Here is a 20,399-nt window from a genome sequence, read left to right as displayed (position 1 = left end):
TAAGCTTAGACTTTATTTGAACTACTTAATTTTTTAAAAAAAAATCATGCAAAGGACCTAGTAGTAAAGATTTTTTTAAAAATATGGTTTGAACAAATGTGCAAAACCCAAACAGACTAACAGATACTGATTTCTAATAATATACTTCCAAATGAAAGCTTAACAACTTAAAAATTCAAAAAGTCACTAGAAAAAAAATTTAAATATTGTCCAAGAAAGAAAAGAAAGATAGCCTGTGATGATTAATATTATGTGCCAAGCCCCTCCCTCTTCAGGAGTAAGGGGTGCCCAGATTAAACATTATTTTGGAGTGCGCCTGGCAGGGCTGTTTCCAGATGAGATCAGTATTTGAATTAGTGGACTCAACAAAAGTAGACCAATGTGGGTGGGCATCATCTAATCCTTTGAGGGTGTGAATAGAACGAAGGAAGGAGACACTTGCCTCTTTTCACCTCTTGCCTACATTGTTGAGCTGCGACATGGGTCTTCTCCTGCCCTGGGACTGGGATTTACACCATCTGCTCCACTGGTTCTCAGGCATTTAGGCTGGGATTAGAATTATACCAATGACTTTTTAGTTTACAAATGGCACATCATGGGACTTCTCAACTTTCATAATTGCGTGACCCAATTCCCCATAATAAATCTCTTCCTATTTAAACCCTATTGGGCCTGACAGGGTGGTGGTGCAGTGAATAGAGCATCGGACTGGGATGCGGAAGACCCAGGTTCGAGACCCCGAGGTTGCCAGCTTGAGCAAGGGCTCATCTGGTTTGAGCAAAAGCTCACCAGCTTGAGCCCAAGGTCACTGGTTCAAGCAAGGGGTTACTCGGTCTGCTGAAGGCTCGCAGTCAAGGTATGTATGAGAAGGGAATCAATGAACAATTAAGGTGTTGCAATGCGTAATGATTGATGCTTCTCATCTCTCCGTTCCTGTCTGTCTGTCCCTGTCTATCCCTCTCTCTGACTCTCTCTGTAAAAAAAAAAAAAAAAAAAAATTATAAAAAAACAAAATAAAACCCTATTGGTTCTGTTTCTCTGGAGAACCATGAGTATGCGTGGTTACATCAAACTATGTGACACAAGAGAAAATGTTTTACAGTGCCAAAAACATACTTCTAGAATTGTGGAGTATGGTGTGCTCAATTATTAGTAAATCTACAAATAAATTTAAATATACCTATAGTTTTAAAAAATCTTATAAAATCTGGCAGTATTGCAGAAAATTTAGCAGCTTATTTAGTTAGTTGAACAACTAAGGTGCTGCAACAAAGACTTGATGCTTCTTATCTCTCTCCCTTCCTGTATGTCCATCCCTATCTGTCCCTCTCTCTGTCTGTCTCTCTTTCTCTGTTGAAAGAAAGAAAGAAAGAAAGAAAGAAAGAAAGAAAGAAAGAAAGAAAGAAAGAAAGAAAGAAAGAAAGAAAGAAAGAAAGAAAGAGAGGGAGGGGAGGGAAGGAGAAGGGAGGCAGGGAGGGAGGGAGGGAGGGAGGGAGGGAGGGAGGAAGGAAGGAAGGAAGGAAGGAAGGAAGGAAGGAAGGAAGGAAGGAAGAAAGAAAGAAAGAAAGAAAGAAAGAAAGAAAGAAAGAAAGAAAGAAAGAAAGAAAGAAAGAAAGAAAGAAAGAAAGAAAGAAAGAAAGAAAGAAAGAAAGAAAGGGACATGTGCGAAGACAGAAGACCCTGGAATGGTTCAAGGACCTGCGCTATTAGTGAAGGTATCAAACTGAGTGAAACTGGCTGGCCTGAATCATGCTAAGATGTACTAACCAAGGTAAAGGACAATTTACTGCACCACGCACTTCATGACACTAAGAGGCACAATGAACAGTTGCCCTCTTCAGATTTTGGAAACAATGTATACCTTGGGAATCCAACCCATTGGTTGCACAACTCCAAACACGGCCAGTTTTGAATGTCACCCAGAGGAAGAGAGGGTTCTACAGCAGATTTAGGCTATGCTACAAGCAGCCCTACCTTACAGGTTATGATCCAGCAAATCCTGTGGTGCTAGAGGTATCTATGGTAGACAGGAACACTCTGTAGTCTCTGGCAAGTCTCAGACAGGAGAGCCGGACTGTAGACCATTGATGTTCCGGAACAGCAGAGAATTATATATACCATTTGAATTACACATCTGCTTTTTAAAATCATTATCTCTCAAAAATTCTCCAACTAAAATTGATATTTACATAAAGGTAGAAGTCCAATTTCCATATTTTCCCATATGGGTAACCATTTTTCCAAAACCACTGTTGGAAAGTCCACTTGCCTTGATGCTCTGCAATCTGCCCTCTGTTTTCTATGAAGTATATCACTAGATGTGCAGGTATGATGAGTGTTCTTCTGAGTTCTATATGCTGTTCCATGGAGTTCTTCTATTCCTGTGCCAATGCCTCACTATTTTGTTTAAATTTGTATACAATTACAGTTCAAATTTAATATTATTTTGTATTATTTTCAGGTGCACATACTTTATAAAGTGCCTCCCCATATTTCAAGTACACACCCTGGCACCATTCATAACTAATATAGTATTGCTGATTATATTCCCTATGCTGTACTTTATATCCCTGTGACTATTTTGTAACTACCAATTTGTGGTTCTTAATCCCTTATCTTTTTCACCCAGCCCCCCAAACCCTTCTCCTCTGGTAACCATCAGTCTGTTCTCCATATCTATCTTTATATTGTTAGTTCATTTATTTTGCTCTTTAGATTCCACATATGAGTAAAATCATACGAATACCTCCTATTTTAATTACTAAATCTTTATTAAAATTCTAGTATCCAATGTAATAAATGCCATATACAACAAACCCACAGTCAACATCATACTCGATGGGCAAATCTACAAACGTTTTCCACAAGACTGGGAACAAGACAGGGATATCTGCTATCACCACTCTTTCTCAGCATAGTACTGGAAGTCCTAGCCACAGCAATCAGACAACAAGAAGAAAATGGCATCCAAGTTAGAAAGGAAGAAGTAAAAATGTCCCTATTTGTAAATAACATGATACTAGATATAAAAAAAAAACCCTGAAGATTCCACCAAAAAACTACTAGAACTGATAAATGAATTCACTAAAGTAGCAGGATACAAAATAAATATCCAGATATCAGTTGTAATTTTATACATCAATAATGATCTATTAGACAGGAAAACCAAAACAGCAGTAAAATTCACAATTGCTTCAAAAAGAATTCAGTACCTAAGAATAAATTTAGCCAAGGATGTAAAAGACCTATATGCAAAAAACTATAACACATTGCCTGAACAGGCAGTGGCACAGTGGATAGAGTGTCAGTCTGGGATGCTGAGGATCCAGGTTCGAAACTCTGATGTCACCAGCTTGAACACAGGCTCACCAGCTTAAGCATAGGGTCACTGGCTTGAGTGTGGGATTATAGACATGACCACATAGTCACTGGCTTGAGCCAAAGGTCACACTGGCTTGAAGCCCAAGGTCACTGGCTTGAGCAAAGGGTACTGGCTCATCTGGAGCTCCCCAGTCAAGGCACATATGAAGAAAGCAATCAATGAAAAACTAAGGTGCCACAACTATGAGTTGATCCTTTTCATCTCTCTCCCTTCCTGTTTGTCCCTGTCTGTCTCTCTCATCAAAAAAAAAAAAAAAAAAAAAAAAAAAGGAATTGCTTTAGACTCAACAATCCCACTTCTGAGACTTTATCCTAAAAAGCGAGAAACACTAATTAAAAGACTATGTGCACCCCTATGTTCACTGCAGCATTATTTGCAATAGCCAAGGTCTGTAAACAGCCCAAGCACCTATCAGTAGATAGATGAGTAGATAGAAAAGCAGAGGTACAGTTACACAATGGAATACTGCATGGCCATGAAAAAGGAAATCTTATGTTTTACAACAGCATGGATGGAACTGAAGATCATTATGCTAAGTGAAATAAGCCACTCAGAGAAAGACAAGTATCATACAACTTCACTTATATTTGGATTATAATGAACAAAATGAACTAACAATCAAAATAGGGACAAATTCATAGAGAGCAGGCTGACAGCTATGCGCATGGCAGTGAGGGTTGATGGAGGATGGGTGGGTGAGGGAGCTGGAGGGATAGAGCAAAAAAGGACAAAAGAAACCCCTCATGAACACAGACAACAGTGAGGTGATTGCCAGGAAGAGGGTGGAGAAGGGTATGGAGCATAAATGGTGATGGATGAAGACTTGACTTGAGGGGGGTGAACACAAAATACATACAATGTACAGAGATGTGCTGTAGAATTGGGCACCTGAAACCTGTATAATTATGTTAGTGTCGCCCTAATAATTTTTTTAAATTTCTAGTATTCGATATGGAGTTATCTCCTTACCTTATCTGACTTGGGGAAGTGTTTTGGCTATTTTTGGCCTTTTGTTCTTCCATATACATTTCCAAATCAAGTGTTTCAGGGCCCTTTATTCATTTGAGAGAGAGGAGAGAGACAGCGGGGAGGAGCAGAAGCACCAACTCCCATATGTGCCTTGACCAGGCAAGCCCAGAATTTTGAACCGGCGACCTCAGTGTTCCAGGTCGACGCTTTATCCACTGCGCCACCACAGGTCAGGCCTTGTTTCAGGGTCCTTTAAAAACACTGTTAGAATTTATTTTCTAGCCTGACCTGTGGTGGCGCAGTGGATAAAGCATAGACCTGGAACGCTGAAGTTACTGGTTTGAAACCCTGGGTTTGCCTGGTCAAGGCACACATGGGAGTTGATGCTTCCTGCTCCTCCCTCCTTCTCTCTTTCTCTCTCTCTCTCTCTCCTCTCTCTAAAAAATGAATAAAATCTAAAAATAGAAGTCCAAAAATAAAAAAATTAAAAAATTATTTTTAATTTATTTTCTATATTTATTTAAGTATTTAAAAAATATATACAGCACTTCCATTCATCATGAGGGTAAATATTCCAAGATATTTTGTATTAGATGCATGTGGTATATGTGTGTGTGCATACATATGCATAATTAAGATGTGTGTCCCTGTCAAAAAAGCATGAGAACCACTATCCTCAGTCATCCAGAGGCTGGCGACCTTGGCACTGGTTCCGCTCGGGCTTCCTCTTTTCCATTTGGCGTTTACTTCCTTAGTGACTAAATTAGACTTGCATGGTCTTTTTATTATTTTTTAAGTTTTAATTTTTAACTACAGTTGACATACAATATTTTATTAGTTTCATGTGTACAACATAGTAATTAGACATTTATATAACTTACAAAGTGATTACCTGGGTAAGTCTAGTACCCATCTGATAATGTACATTCATTATATTCCCTATGCCAGGGGTCCGGAACCTTTTAGGCTGAGAGAGCCATGAACGCCACATATTTTTAAATGTAATTCTGTGAGAGCCATATAACGACCCATGTACGTTACGCATTATCCAATAAAAATTTGGTGTTGTCCCGGAGGACAGCTGTGATTGGCTCCAGCCACCCGCAACCATGAACATGAGTGGTAGGAAATGAATGGATTGTAATACATGAGAATGTTTTATATTTTTAACGTTATTATTTTTTTAATTAAATATTTGTCTATGACCCAGATGCAGCCATCAAAGAGCCACATCTGGCTCACGAGCCATAGGTTCCCGACCCCTGCCCTATGCTGTACCTGATCTCTAGGTTTCCAAGAACTGCTGACAATGGTGATGGAGTCTGAAAGGGACTGGGAGAGAAAGATCCAGGAAGTTTCCTGCCTCTCACAGATTTGATCATATAGGACCATCGCTTACACACCTGTTGATGTTGTCAGCTGGAAATCATTGGGTTTTTAGATGGCCTTCTTATCCTTTGCCAGACAGTTTGGCAGTCTGTAAAATAAGAGAGGAAATTACAGGGAATAAAGAAATGTTAGAAATGTCTTGACTCCTCCAAAAACACTTTGAAGACACTAGACTCTTGGCCACCAGTCTTGGAATTCTAATAGATAAACCTCATTGCACCCTCTGCTGGCAGTCAATATTAACCACCACTAGTCAACACAAAATATTGCAGGCTTCATTGATACATACTAAGTTTTAAACTGGAAATTACACATAAAAAGTTATATCTATTATTATGTTTTCCAACTGAAAAAAATGGAATTCAAGTATAAGTTAAAACAGCTCCAAATTACACAGAATCTACAGTTTTCTTTTTTACAAATTTTCAATTATTAAAAACAAATCTGCCTGACCAGGCGGTGGCGCAGTGGATAGAGCGTTGGACTGGGATGCAGAGGACCCAGGCTCGAGACCCCGAGGTCGCCAGCTTGAACGCGGGCTCATCTGGTTTGAGCAAAAGCCCACCAGCTTGAACCCAAGGTCGCTGGCTCCAGCAAGGGGTTATTCGGTCTGCTGAAGGCCCGCGGTCAAGGCGCATTTGAGAAAGCAATGAACAACTAAGGTGTTGCAACGCACAATGAAAAACTAATGATTGATGCTTCTCATCTCTCTCCATTCCTGTCTGTCTGTCCCTATCTATCCCTCTCTCTGACTCACTCTCTGTCTCTGTAAAAAATAAATAAATAAAAATTAAAAAAAAAAAACAATGCTGCCATAAACATGGGGGTGCATTTCTCCTTTAAAAACAAACAAACAAACAAAAAACAAATCTAAATACTATTTGAAACTGAAATGGATTCATCATTTTTAATTCTTGAGAATAACTTTTATTAAAAATAACTTTTGGAAGTTCTCATTATGAACAGGTATCAATATTTCTGGAATAAATACATCATATGTCCATGCTTCTAACTTTACATTATTCTCTGGTCAAAAACAAATAAACCCATGACTATCTTCTTTAAGTCTTTATGTAAAATGCTTAACTGTCTAAGAAAGAGGGCCATAAAAAATTTTTTTTTAATTATATGGAGCCCTGGCAAAATAACTCAGTTGGTTCAAGCATCGTCCCGAAGCACAGAGGTTGATGGTTCAATCCCCCGGTCAGGGCACATACAGGAACAGATCAAAAAGTCCTGTCTCTCTCTCTTGCCATTTCCCTCTCTTTAAAATCTATACAATAAACATTTTAAAAAAAAGGAAATCTCAAAAAAAATTATATGGAATTATGAAAATTATATTTACATTACTGTGATTAATAGCTTATTACTATAACATAACCTTAAAAGTAGAGGGATTAAAAAACATCTTGCAAATTCCTATCATCCATATTAATAATTCTTAAACCAATAATTACACCCATGTCAGCATGGTCATAGGAAGATATTTAAAATATCAGCATCATTTATTTTGCTCAAAAAATTAATGAACTTGTTGCATTTACAACTAATGTATACAGTACCTGTTTGTCTTAATTTTTATCTAGAAAGACTATAGAAATTCTATGCTTCCTAGTTTTCAAAACTCTAAAAATTTTGTGCCTTTATACTGAGGTCACTATACATCACTATAATTTTTGGTATAACTCAATGTACCAATAACAGTGTTTATCTCCTAGTAGAAGGAACTATGAAATAATCTATTTCTAGATCTTTATATGAAAGATCAATAAACTAATTCACCTTCTAATATGAATTACTATTTACTAATTTGCTATTTGTAACTTTCTTATAATTATTGGTTAACCCATTCCTGATTAATAATAATCTAGAGATTCTATTAATTATAAGTAGATCATTGGTTAAAAAACATAATTATACAAGAATGTTTTTAAAATGCTGAGGAGTCCTGGCCAAATAGCTCAGTTGGCTAGAGCATCATCCCAAAGTGCAAAGGTTGATGGTTCAATCCTGGGTCAGGGCACATACAACAGATTTATGTTTCTCTCTCTCTCTTTCTCTCTCTCCCTAAAATCAATAAATTAAAAAAACAAAACTTTTTTAATGTTTAGTATAGCCCAGGCCAGGTAGCTTATTTAGTTAGAGCAGTGTTTTATATTATTATAGACTTAGTGGTTATAGATGCTATAAATCTTCATACAACAACAGGTGGTTAACACTTTTGCAGACCAGCATGAAATTTCTGGCACACTGACACCAGTCCACAGAACAGCAGTTGAAAAACACTAGGTTAGAGCATTGTCCCCATATGCCAAGGTTGTGGATTCGATCCCTAGTCAGGGCACATATGAGAATCAGTCATTGAGAGCATAAATAAGTGGAACAACAAATCAATGTTTCAATCTCTATATAAAATTAATAAATAAAAAATAAAATAAAATATTGAGGATAAATTTGAGCAAGTGTGGGGCAAAAGCCTACAACAGGGTTATTAATATAATATACAAATATAAACTAACACTTCAGAGCATTTTGATCTATATTGTTCTTTTTTTGGTTCATTACATATCAATACTTTATTTCTACAGTAATTCTAAGAATATAATCTGTGCAATGTTCCTAAGCCTTTTACATGGTAATTCTCTTCAGTCCGTAAACAGTAGTAACAGTACTAAATAATCCTTGTTTAGAATTTTATCTTCTTCCTGAGCATCTTTTAATTAATACACAATAAAATGAAGTGCAACGATAGTCTCTCTATACAATTTTGAATAATTAGAAGGAAAGATACAAATTCTAAATTAAGCACCTGAGTCTTGTAGGAATTTACTGCCACCTTCAGGTTTTAATCAAAATGCATTTACATTTCCAGGAGACAGCCCCTGGCTGATGTAGTAGAAAAATTAACTACAAAGCAAAGTGCTCTCTAACTAAGGTTGAAGTACAAATGTCTTTCATGAAATGCTTTCATTTTTTCTATGATTCTTCCATAACATGTAATTGAAAATTACAGCTTAATGTGTGTTTTATCAGTCACTATAACGAGTGACTGATAAAACACATAACTAGTTTTCTGGAGCTCCCAGAAAACGGTCCAGAATACACTTAAATATCTTTAGGCTACATATAATGGAAAAAAATTGTTTTAAAATGTTTTGTGGATCAATGCCCTCAAGCCAAAGACCACCAGGGACACGCCTGTAGTTGAACAGGTTGGGTCCTTGCTCATGGCAGTGATAAAAGAACACACATTGTGGGAAACTGGGCATGTCTGAGAAACAGGTGCTAGAATGGACTTACGGGATTTGGGTTCATACTGAGCAATTTTTGGTTTGCTTGGGATAGATTACTGTCAAGAAGTAGAGGCAATTCTGTAATTAGGCCTCTCAATAAATCTTACCAATAAGGCAGAAGGAATAAAGTGAGGCTGCATTTGATAAAGAAGCAGCAGTCAGTCATACTAGCCAGAAAAGGGGGAGGTTTCATATTTTTGTGCTTTGCAGACTAACCTTGTTTTATCTATACCTTAACAAGATTATGAGGGGGAGGGGTCTTGCATTTTGTCTCGCTTGATGCTAGTGTTTTATGAGGTTGTGTTCAATAGGAGAACACCCAGGACCAGCAGTGAGTGCCAAGCAGCTACTCGTTGTCATGACTGTTTTCTCTTTCTCACGCCTACGTCTCCAATTCTACCAATACCTAAGCAGGTCGTGGTGGGTAGTCATGTCCCAGGCCTATAACATTTTTTTTTAAATTTTATTTATTGATTTTAAAGCGAGGGAATAGGGAAGGAAGAAGAATGGGAAGCACCAACTTGTAGTAGTTGCTTCTCATATGTGCCTTGACCAGGCAAGCCCAGGGTTTTGAACCAGTGACAGCATTCCAGGTCAATGCTTTATCCATTGCACAACTGCAGGCCAGGCCAATACTTTTATTTTTTATTCCTTGAATTTGTGATAAAATTATAAATGTTTATTATGATTTTTAAGTTGTAATCAACAGATCATGAAGTCCTATGTTTGATCAATATTTCAAGGACCAGAAACCCAAATTTTAAAAAATTAGAAAAGCGGGACTTGAAACCTATATAGACAGTGCTCTAAATCCATGTCACCCCAATAAATCCAATTTTTACAATTTAGAAAAGGGGGGAATTATTAGAAGACCCATGTCACATGAGGAAGATTGGGTCAGAAGCAGGGATTTAGATGCCAAGAAACTACCTGTCCACCTCTTATCTACTCATCTCTCTGCGTCATATTTCCCCAGAGGGCAGGAAACTTAATTGCCTAATTCCCAAAATCTGTTATCTTCCCAGTTTCAACGCAAGAAGAAGACTGACTCTCTATCCACAGTTATAGTTTGAAAGAACCTGGGGAAGGTTTTGACTGGGACAGCCTGAGTTACATGCCCACCTAGTCTAAACAACCATGACCAAGACTGGCAGAGCATGAGAGAAATGAATGCTCCCGTTGGAATCACGTGGTTGGGAAAGAAGGATTTCCTGGAAAAAGTGAAACTGGAGTGCTGGGTAGGCAAATGAACTGAAGTCCAGCAGGGAGTAAAAAAAAAAAATTGTTCTGGGTTTTAGAACTATAATATTTGCTATAGAAGGAAAAAGGGGACTAGTTAGGACATTACAATCATCCTGGTAATATATAGTAGAGGTTTGAACTAGGTAGCATCAATGCAACTGGAGAAAAAAAAGGATTTCAAGAAATGTTTCGGAGTTAAAATCTACAGGACACGATAATTAAATAAATGTAAGAAATAGGTTAATCACGTAACAGGCACTGTTCTAAGAATATGACATATACTAATTCATTAAATCCTCACCACATCCCTATGAAGTATTAAGTATTATTCTTCCCACTTTCCGATGTGGATAGTGATATGCACAAAGGGTTAACAAACTGCCCCTGGTCATCCTGCTGGTTAGTGGCACAGAGTTCACAGCCAGTGAGTCTTGCTCCGAAGTCCATAAGGTCCATGAATTTAACCTGCCACAGCCTCTCAAGACCTGAATTTGGATGGATGGCAGCATGAGTCAAGGGTGGAAACAAAGAGGAGTACGGGTGGGGCTGGGAGACGCATTTGGTTTTGTAAGTGTTCATTTTTAAGTATGAGAAACAGATAGAAGTGCCCAGCAGACAACCAGAAATATATGACCAGGGTGAGGGTAGAGAGTTAGATTTGCAATAGTCAGGACACACATGGTAGCTGAAATCAATGAAGTGAATGAAACCTTCAAAGGACTTGGGTGAGGACCTAGCATGCAGCCTGAAGCAAAACAAACAAAGAGAAGGTAAAAGAATGACCCTGAAAATTAATGATCAGAATCAGCATTTCTGATGAGGAAAAATAGGTATCTTCACAACTGTTAGTGGGAGTATAAATTGGTACAATATATTTGTAGGGAAATTTGGCAATATCTAATAAAATATAAAATCCCCCTACCATTTGACCAAGCAATTCTTGACATTTATGCTACAAATATGCTTCTTCCAATGGCCAAAGATGTATATACAAGAGTGTTCAGTTCAGCCTTGTTTGATAACAATAAAGAGGAGGAGGCCCTGGCCGAGTAGTTCAGTTGGTTAGACCATCATCCTGATATGCTAAAGTCACAGGTTTGATCACCGATCAGGGACATATCAATCAGGAATCAACCAATGAATGCATAAATGAGTGGAACAACAAAGCAATCAATATCTCTTTCTCTCTTTTTCTCTCTAAAATTAATAAATAAAAAATTTTTTAAAAGAGAGAGAAGGGGTCCTGGCTAGTTGGCTCAGTGGATAGAATGTTGACCTGGCATGCAGATGTCCTGGGTTCAATTTCTGGTTAGGACACATAGAAGAAGCGACCATCTTCTCCTCTTCCTCTCCCTTTATCCCTTCTCTCTTCCCCTCTCAAAGCCAGTGGCTCAACTGGTTCAAGCTTTGGCCTCAGGCTCTGAGAATAGCTTGGTTGATTCAAGCATCAGCCCTAGACGGGGATTGCCAGGTGGATCCCGGTCGGGGCGCATGCAGAGTCTGTCTCTCTATCTCCCCTCACTTAAAAGAGAGAGAGGGAGAAGGAGGAGGAAAGAAAGAGGAAAGGAACCTAAATGTCCATTAGTGCTGTGCTGGCATTCCGTACCATGTATTCCATGTGGTTATTCTATAAAAATAAATACTACTCAGTGTTTAAAAAGAATAAGATAGCCCTGGCCGGTTGGCTCAGTGGTAGAGCGTCGGCCTAGCGTGCGGAGGACCCGGGTTCGATTCCCGGCCAGGGCACACAGGAGAAGCACCCATTTGCTTCTCCACCCCTCCGCCGCGCTTTCCTCTCTGTCTCTCTCTTCCCCTCCCACAGCCAAGGCTCCATTGGAGCAAAGATGGCCCGGGCGCTGGGGATGGCTCTGTGGCCTCTGCCCCAGGCGCTAGAGTGGCTCTGGTCGCAACATGGCGACGCCCAGGATGGGCAGAGCGTCGCCCCTGGTGGGCGTGCCGGGTGGATCCCGGTCGGGCGCATGCGGGAGTCTGTCTGACTGTCTCTCCCTGTTTCCAGCTTCAGAAAAATGCAAAGAGAAAAAAAAAAAAAAGAATAAGATAGAAGTCTGGGGACTGATAGGGGAAAGTCACAAGATATGCTTTAAAAGAAAAAGAGATGGCCTGACCAGGTGGTGACACAGAGGACCCAGGTTCAAAACCCTGAGGTCACCAGCTCGAGCACAGGGTCACCAGCTTGAGCACAGGGTCTCTGGGTTAAGCACAAAGATCGCTGGCTGGAAGCCCAAGGTCGTGGGCTTGAGCAAGGAGCCACTAGTTCTGCTGTAGCTCCCTGGTCAAGGCACATATGAGAAATCAATCAATGAACAACTAAGGTGCCACAAGGAAGAATTGACGCTTCTCATCTCTCTCCTTTCCTGCCTGTCTGTCCCTATCTGTCCCTGTCTGCTTCTTTCTTTCTCTCTCTCTCTCTCTCTCTCTCTCTCTCTCTCTCTCTCTCTCTCTCTCTCTCTCTCTCACACACACACACACACACACACACACACACACAAGATGTACCAAATGCATATATTACTTTAGTGTAAACAATAAATCCTGCTATGCCCTATTCTATTTACCGGACAGAAAAACAACCAATACAGAGCACAGAATCTTGCAGAATCTTTTAAAGCTCAAAATGGAGGAAGAAAAAGAGAAAGTCTAAAGGACCAGGAGTGGAGCAGGAGGCATCTTGCCAGTCAGGGCAACAGCCTCACTCTCCTGGGATCCTCCTGCTTGGCAGTCTTGCACAGAGTGGGCTTAGGCCACGACGGGCGCTGAGAACCCCGTGAGCAGCTGCAACAGGAGAAAGGAGGGGAGAGCTCTGGGGGGGGGGGGCAGTAGACACAAACCTTGGGCTTCAATTTCTATAAGCCTGAGACCTGCAAACACAACCCTTGGGCCTGAGGGAGGTGAAGCTCAAGGGTGTGTAGAAAAGGCCCAAATAAAGTTGACCCTTGTGTAGTAGATGTTATTATATATACATATTATATAAGTACATTGATAAAATATAATACCAAGCTTCAAATAAAAACTGCTGTAGTCAATAATTTATAGTGTTTGAAGTCTTTAAAAGAAATGTTTTCCTTAAGAAGAGTAATTACCCACTGATGTACTTAAATATACTGAAATCATCCATTTTCATCCAACAAGTGAAAGTACTATCTTTTCCACTAACAAAGCCATTTAAAAATTTTTCAATAATAAATGAAATGTGATATTTCTTTCAGTATCTAATAGATGTAGTTTAGTCCCTGCTTAAAGACCTGGTTTTCTAAGCAGTTTAGCAGAAACTGTGATCTTTAAGAGAATGCAACAGATTCAACTCAAACCTGTAATAGACACAGAAAAAATGAAACTTTAAAGACTGTTACTACATAAATTTTCCCTTGACCTTCCTGTAATAAGAAAATGCACCTTTGATAAAGAATACCTTTAGCTTAAAGTATAAAGGCAAAGAAATTTTAGACTTATAGTTGATTTTTAGAGAGATAGATGGATTAACACATTTTTCAGGAAGATTAGCAACTTGATACCCAATTCAGCTTTAGAATACTCCTAAGTCCTGCCACAGTGCTTTGCCTCTCACACCTTGAGAAAAGCATCATGGCCAGAAAGTCCTAAAATATGATACATTTATAGAAGAAACAGGCCAGAATTCTTAAACTTATGTTCATTGTTTGAAACACAAAAAATATTAAATGATTTTTCATTTATACGTTAAGTATAGTTCCTGGTCCATGACAAACACTCAAATTTTGAGTATTATGATCATTGGCCGCCCATGCATCAGGGCACTTTGATCCAACAAACTGACCAGAATGGCAAAGCAGATGGACCTGAACGGGGCTTGTGGGCAAGGCCTGCACAGCACATTAATAGAGAAGAGATCTCCATCAGCAGCCCACCAATAAAAACAAAGTGAAAATGAAGATTACAGCAATGTGTCCAGCATGATACCGGGAAGGGGTTACCCTCACCAACAGGACTGGGACCACCTGGTTTCTCCCAAATAAAGAAACCTTCTGATTACAAGTTTGCTTTCATATAGATTTTCCTAGAAAGGGCGTGCCGGCTAGTTGACCTGAGGAGTCTGTTCTCCTTCTAAGTGATGCTTCCCAGTGTAAATTATTAAATTGACACCAGGCTGTCAACTTAACTCTGTGAGCTGGTCAGTCTAGCTCCCCCAGGCCTGTCACCTTGGGGCATGTATTGGTGTGCTTGGGCCACCAAAACATAATACCCCAGACGGGGTGGCTTAACAAACAGAAATGTATATTCTCAGTTTTGGAAGCTAGAAGTCCAGAATCAAGGTGTCAGCAGGTTTGTTTCTTCTAAGGCCTTTCTCCTTGGCTTGTCAACAGTTGTCTTCCTACTATATATATCCTCAGAAAGTCTTTCCTTTGGTGTCCAAATTTCCTCTACTTTATAAGAACATCACTCATATTGAAATAGGCCCCAACCTAACAGCCTCACTTTAACTTAATCACCTCTTTAAAGGTACTACCTCAAAAGACAGTCATATTCTAAGATATTGACGGTGATAGCTTCAATATATGAATTTGGAGACACAATTCAGCCTATAACAGGACATACAGATAAAGTTCTAGCTTTGGGCCTAGGAAGTAAAGGGTAAGACCCTGTGCCATAGTGACCAAAGGGGGAAACTGCCTCAGTTAATTCCACCTGACATAGGAGCCAGTCTTTGTAATTCATCCTAAAGACATTATAAGGAATGTGCATTTTCTCTAACCCCATTCTGAGCTTTTGTGTTCTTTTAAAAATATTTTAGATTTCCTTATCTTCAGCAATTAGAAATTTTTATTCCAATTTGGCAAGAGACTAAATAAATCTTAACTACTACATTCATTCATCCTACATCTACTTATCTTATAGGTTCACATTAGTTCAATTTTAGTGTATAGAACTTACTGGGTCCAAAGATGAAATCTTAGAAATAGCAGCCAACATCACTGTTCTTTTTAAATAACTATCAATGAGGTGTACATGCATGGCTTTCAGTGGGATCTGAGTTCTGAGCAACAATATATATCTCAGAACTTTTCCACGAGGATGGCTGCAATGAAAAGTACTTAGTGCCCAGTCTATCCAAATGAACAGTGAGAAAAGGGACAGACTGAGTATACCAATGTTTACGAATAATTATTAGCGATAAATTGGGTTACTTTTTATTGAAGTCTTTTAATTTTAGTAATTTTATTTGATTGATTTTTAGAGAGAAGAAGGGAGGGAAGGAGGGAGAGAGAGAGAAATCAATTTGTTGTTTCACCCATTTATGCATTCATTGGTTGATTCTTTTTTTTTTTTTTTTTTGTATTTTTTTGAAGTTGGAAACGGGGAGGCAGTCAGATTCCTGCATGCGCCTGACCGGGATCCACCCGGCATGCCCACCAGGGGGCGATGCTCTGCCCATCTGGGGCGTTGCTCTGTTGCAACCAGGGCCATTCTAGCGCCTGAGGCAGAGGCCATAGAGCCACCCTCATGCCCGGGCCAACTTTGCTCCAATGGAGCCCTGGCTGCAGGAGGAGAAGAGAGAGACAGAGAGGAAGGAGAGGGGGAGGGGTGGAGAAGCAGATGGGCGCTTCTCCTGTGTGCCCTGGCCAGGAATCGAACCTGGGACTCCTACACGCCAGGCCGACGCTCTACCACTGAGCCAAACAGCCAGGGCCCATTGGTTGATTCTTATCTTGACTGGGGATCAAACCCACAAACTTGGTGTATCAGGGTGATGCTCTAACCAACTGAGCTACCCGGCCAGGGCTGGGTTCTTTTTTTAAATACCAGGAAAGGGTGAACTGAACATGAAATACTCGGAGCTGTGACAGGAAAGTATTAAAGTTTTGAAAGTAAATGTGCTAAATCATAGTTTTTAAAATAAAAACTTTCTTTGTAGGTTTGTGAAAGTTGTAGGTTTGTAAAAGTTGTAGGTTTGTGAAGAGAAATCTTGAGAAGTTATATGGTTAAGCTGAATAATGAATTTAATTAAGTCAATAAATTTGAATACCAAAAGTAAGTTAATAGAGTTAGAAATTTGTTCTTTTTTTACTCTATTAGAAGGACAAGAATTTTCCATGTCATTTTAAGTTTTCATCATTAGAGAGAGTAATTGCCTTATTCTGATGCATTTGCAAATATGTTACATCTTTAGAAAAATCCATGGAAAGGACTCTGAGTTATTCTAAATTACATATTTCTAAAATAAATTTTCAGATCATACCTTTAAATTGGATGTAGATATATAGAACTGTAAGGAATAAGTGAGCTGGTGCTTCACCCTGTGCCCCACATCCTGCCACTGGAGTCCTCAGCTGTATTGCCACGGATGTGACAATTCCACACCAAGAGGATGATGCTTCACAGGGAGTCTAGCCCATTCCTAGTTTAGAAGAATCAGCTAACAGCTTCTTCGTTCCAGTCTCGGATCCCATTTTCCTGTCCTCCTTAGATCAGGCAGGGAGAGACTTCCACAACCTACACAAGCAGGGATCACGACCCTCATCAGCAGGCAGCAGTTACTGAAGACAGATCATCCTCCCTCATCAACCCTAAAAGATTTCAGGGATGGGAGTCTCTGGGGGGGGAGTGCGACAGGCCAGTAAGCCAGGACAAGTGGAATAGGGAAACAAGACAGACAGTTAAGTGGCCAGGTAGTTAACAGCCATCTGCTAAGTTGCAAAATCCTATCTTCCTTAACCAAGGATTTAAGAGTAAATGGTTTACAATTCTCCTCCCCAACAGAGGGTAAATAGCTGAAATCACCCTACTCAGGGAAACAGCAATTAGTGCCACTTGTGCCACTCACACCCAAGGATGGTTGAAGTCAGGGAAATTAATCTCATTTTGTTGCATCAGCCTAAAGCTGATGAAATTCTATCAAGATCCTTCCCTAAGACCTTCCCTAAAATCTTTGCCTTTAGAAAACATGAGAACCCTCAAGACAAAGCCCAGCACAGCTCTCTCTGGAGCATGCCCACGCCTCTCTCCCTGAGACGTGCATCTTTACTTTCCTCTCCTAAACTCTAGGGACCCCATGAGACTTGTAACCAGGGGAGGAGTGGGCAGCAGCAGCTCGTCCCGGGCTAGCCCCCTGAACCTGTCTCCAAGGCCCCCTTTTCTCTGAGTCTCCAGTGAGCCAGAGCAGCCCCAAGGTGGCTTACGCTTCCCTTAACATTTCTAGAGAACCAAAGCAGAGGCCTGCCTCAGCTCTCTCCTGTTGCTTTTTCTACTCTAAGCCCTCCCTTTGTTTCAGTCTCTAACTTTAATTAATGTATCTCAAAATAAAATAAAATAAAAACTTCCTATTTAGAATTTCAAAACATAAGTTTTTATTACATGTGTATATTTTTAAATTAAGTATAAATTAGCTGTCTTATATATCTCAATATACACTAACAGAGGTTGAATTGTGCTCTAGGGAAGAAGAAACATTTGTTCAACAATCCATATCCATTCATGTAAGTTGGCTTAAATCCTTTTTAGAAGTAGACAGGTTATAAATAATAAAAAAATTTATGCACAAGTAATTCAAGACACTACAAATGACACTCAAACACATCTTTTTATTATATACTAAATTTAAAAATACAAATCTTATTAGAAATGCTTATGAAACATTGTATACATAAGTACTGTCAAATGCTATCAGATTATAACATTATGTACATTTGCTTTGATACAGAATAAAGTATATAACTTTGCTGATAATGAATTTCAGAAGTCAAATATTTTAACATTTGGCAACTGTGAAGTAGTGATCTGCACAGGAAGATGTTTGCAGAGGTAAAACAGTTAGAAAACAAACAGAATAACACAGACAGTCCTGCCCTAAGTGTTAATAAGTAGATCTCTTCCTCATCCTCTCAAGTCTCATTATAACAAAACTTAAAGTGCACAAGACCACCAAGAATACTTGATTTGGTTGTACCCTAACACGTACTCCAGCCAACTGCTGTCACACTGAGGGTTTCAATTCTTTGTACTGTTCCTGAGGTTTTAGAAGTGAATTTTGAATGTGGCTAAGGAAATAGGGGCCAATAACTTTCTAAATTACACCACGTGCCCTTGAAGTGTGGAATTTAGTAGAAGTGTAGATAAAATTTCTAATTTAAGAATTCAAAAAAATTATCCCTGTCTGTTTTGCCCTAGGAATAAAATTAGTATAAGAACCTACTTTTACCTCTGGAAAATACTTCTCAAACTCTGTTTCAAAGATCAGAATGCACAGCAAGCGTCACAATACTGTCAGTTACTGCCCACCACTTATGCTGCAGCATACATACCTGTCCTCTAAGGCTCACAGGAAATACACGTAGAAGCACGTTATTACTTGACACTAATTTTACTAATTAAGATTAAGCATAATTTGTAAAAATAGTTTACCACCATACAATCAAGGAAGAGAAGAAAGCTGCTACTCTATAAAAGTGCTCCTTTTAGCTGTCAAACCCAATAGCTTAATTTTGGGTAAAACAAGATTGTAAAGTAAGGCCATCAGTTCTAAACAAGCTGATAATGCAATATATACATACTCACATATATAGGATTAAATTTCAATTCTGATTAAACACTAATGAACTAGTACAAACCATTTATAGGAAACATTTTATGAGGCTTATTTACAAACACATAATGAATGACAAAGATATGAAAAATTAAAAAATAATTGCAGATAAAAGTAGCCATTTAGCAACATAGTTCACAAGACAAATTTGCATTTAAAAAAACAAGAAGTTTGTAAGAAATCCCTACCATATACACCTATTGGTCATTGGACCTAAAAGGCAAGTAAGTATAATGATCACAATTAAACATATTTACTGTCTCTTTTAATAACATCAATATGAGGTCTACTTAGAGAACTACCTATAAATATACAGTCTCTCATGATTCAGCGAGAATATTAAAGTTATTGAATACATTTTTTTACTCCCATGGCACATTACACTTGGTAACACTAATAAGGTAAATTTAGATAACACTTAAATCATGATTACGAATGTTTAATTGAATATTTTCCTTTCTGTAGCTGTGAAATGTAAAGCTTAGATTTGCTTCCATCAGGCCTCTTAAACCAAACTTCATCATGGTTAATTGTTGTAATTACGGCACTAAAAAGGATTAAAAAAAAGATTGAATGAATTAAAATATGCCTCCCCTACTCATTTCAGAGTACAAGCTCTAAAACCAAAACAGCTGGACTACAAGAGTAGATTCAAGTACAGAGTTGCCTTTTGCCAGAATGCTGGTAATTGGTGGGGCATAGTATCAAAAATATCACATTCAGCAACACCTTGTCGATAATTTTCTTTTTTTTTTAATAAAGTTGGTAAAATTCACTATTAGAACTACTAAATACAAATTGTTCCTACTCCATCCCTACTCTCCCTTCTCCCCCAAAAATCAGGCTGGAGCTAAAACCACTATTTATATGGCATTACACCTCTAGCTCTTATCAGTCTTGGCCATAAAAATTTTTCCAAATAACAATCCCTAACTCCCTGTGTCAAACCTTGTACAGATTAGGGTACATGTACAAGTTTTTCTTTCTTTCTTTTTTTTAATTTTTTATTTTATTTTTTTTATTTATTTATTTTTGTTTGTTTGTTTTTTTCATTTTTCTGAAGCTGGAAACAGGGAGAGACAGTCAGACAGACTCCCGCATGCGCCCGACCGGGATCCACCCGGCACGCCCACCAGGGGCGACGCTCTGCCCACCAGGGGGCGATGCTCTGCCCATCCTGGGCGTCGCCATGTTGCGACCAGAGCCACTCTAGCGCCTGAGGCAGAGGCCACAGAGCCATGCCCAGCGCCCGGGCCATCTTTGCTCCAATGGAGCCTTGGCTGCAGGAGGGGAAGAGAGAGACAGAGAGGAAAGCGCAGCGGAGGGGTGGAGAAGCAAATGGGCGCTTCTCCTGTGTGCCCTGGCCGGGAATCGAACCCGGGTCCTCCGCACGCTAGGCCGACGCTCTACCGCTGAGCCAACCGGCCAGGGCCCTTTTTTTTTTTTTTTGATACTATTAATCTCCATGTTGAAATCTTTTCAAAAATGGATTTTTATTCACTCATCTCCTATACTATTTTATCTCTTTTTAAACCACATTTAGGCT

The 20,399-nt window shown here is 39.2% G+C and overlaps 1 protein-coding gene across 6 annotated transcripts in view; it reads right to left on the bottom strand.

Annotated features, from left to right (window-relative positions):
* Positions 1-20,399, bottom strand: part of BRMS1L (BRMS1 like transcriptional repressor) — a 78,539-nt gene that overhangs the window by 18,224 nt on the left and 39,916 nt on the right. For 2 of the 6 annotated variants that reach the window (XM_066343134.1, XM_066343137.1), the window contains one exon: positions 5,755-5,828. In XM_066343134.1, the coding sequence (XP_066199231.1) occupies positions 5,789-5,828 (40 nt within the window). In that variant the 3' untranslated portion in view covers positions 5,755-5,788. Of the gene's footprint in view, positions 1-461; positions 547-4,924; positions 5,829-18,440; positions 19,401-20,399 lie in introns of those variants that run through there. The other 4 variants (XM_066343132.1, XM_066343135.1, XM_066343133.1 and 1 more) reach the window with 3 other exon arrangements.

Source organism: Saccopteryx leptura, chromosome 6 (assembly GCF_036850995.1).
Source record: "Saccopteryx leptura isolate mSacLep1 chromosome 6, mSacLep1_pri_phased_curated, whole genome shotgun sequence".
Classification (NCBI taxonomy): Eukaryota; Metazoa; Chordata; class Mammalia; order Chiroptera; family Emballonuridae; genus Saccopteryx; species Saccopteryx leptura.
Note: the sequence above shows the minus strand (reverse complement) of the source record. Positions and strands in the feature narration are given on the sequence as shown.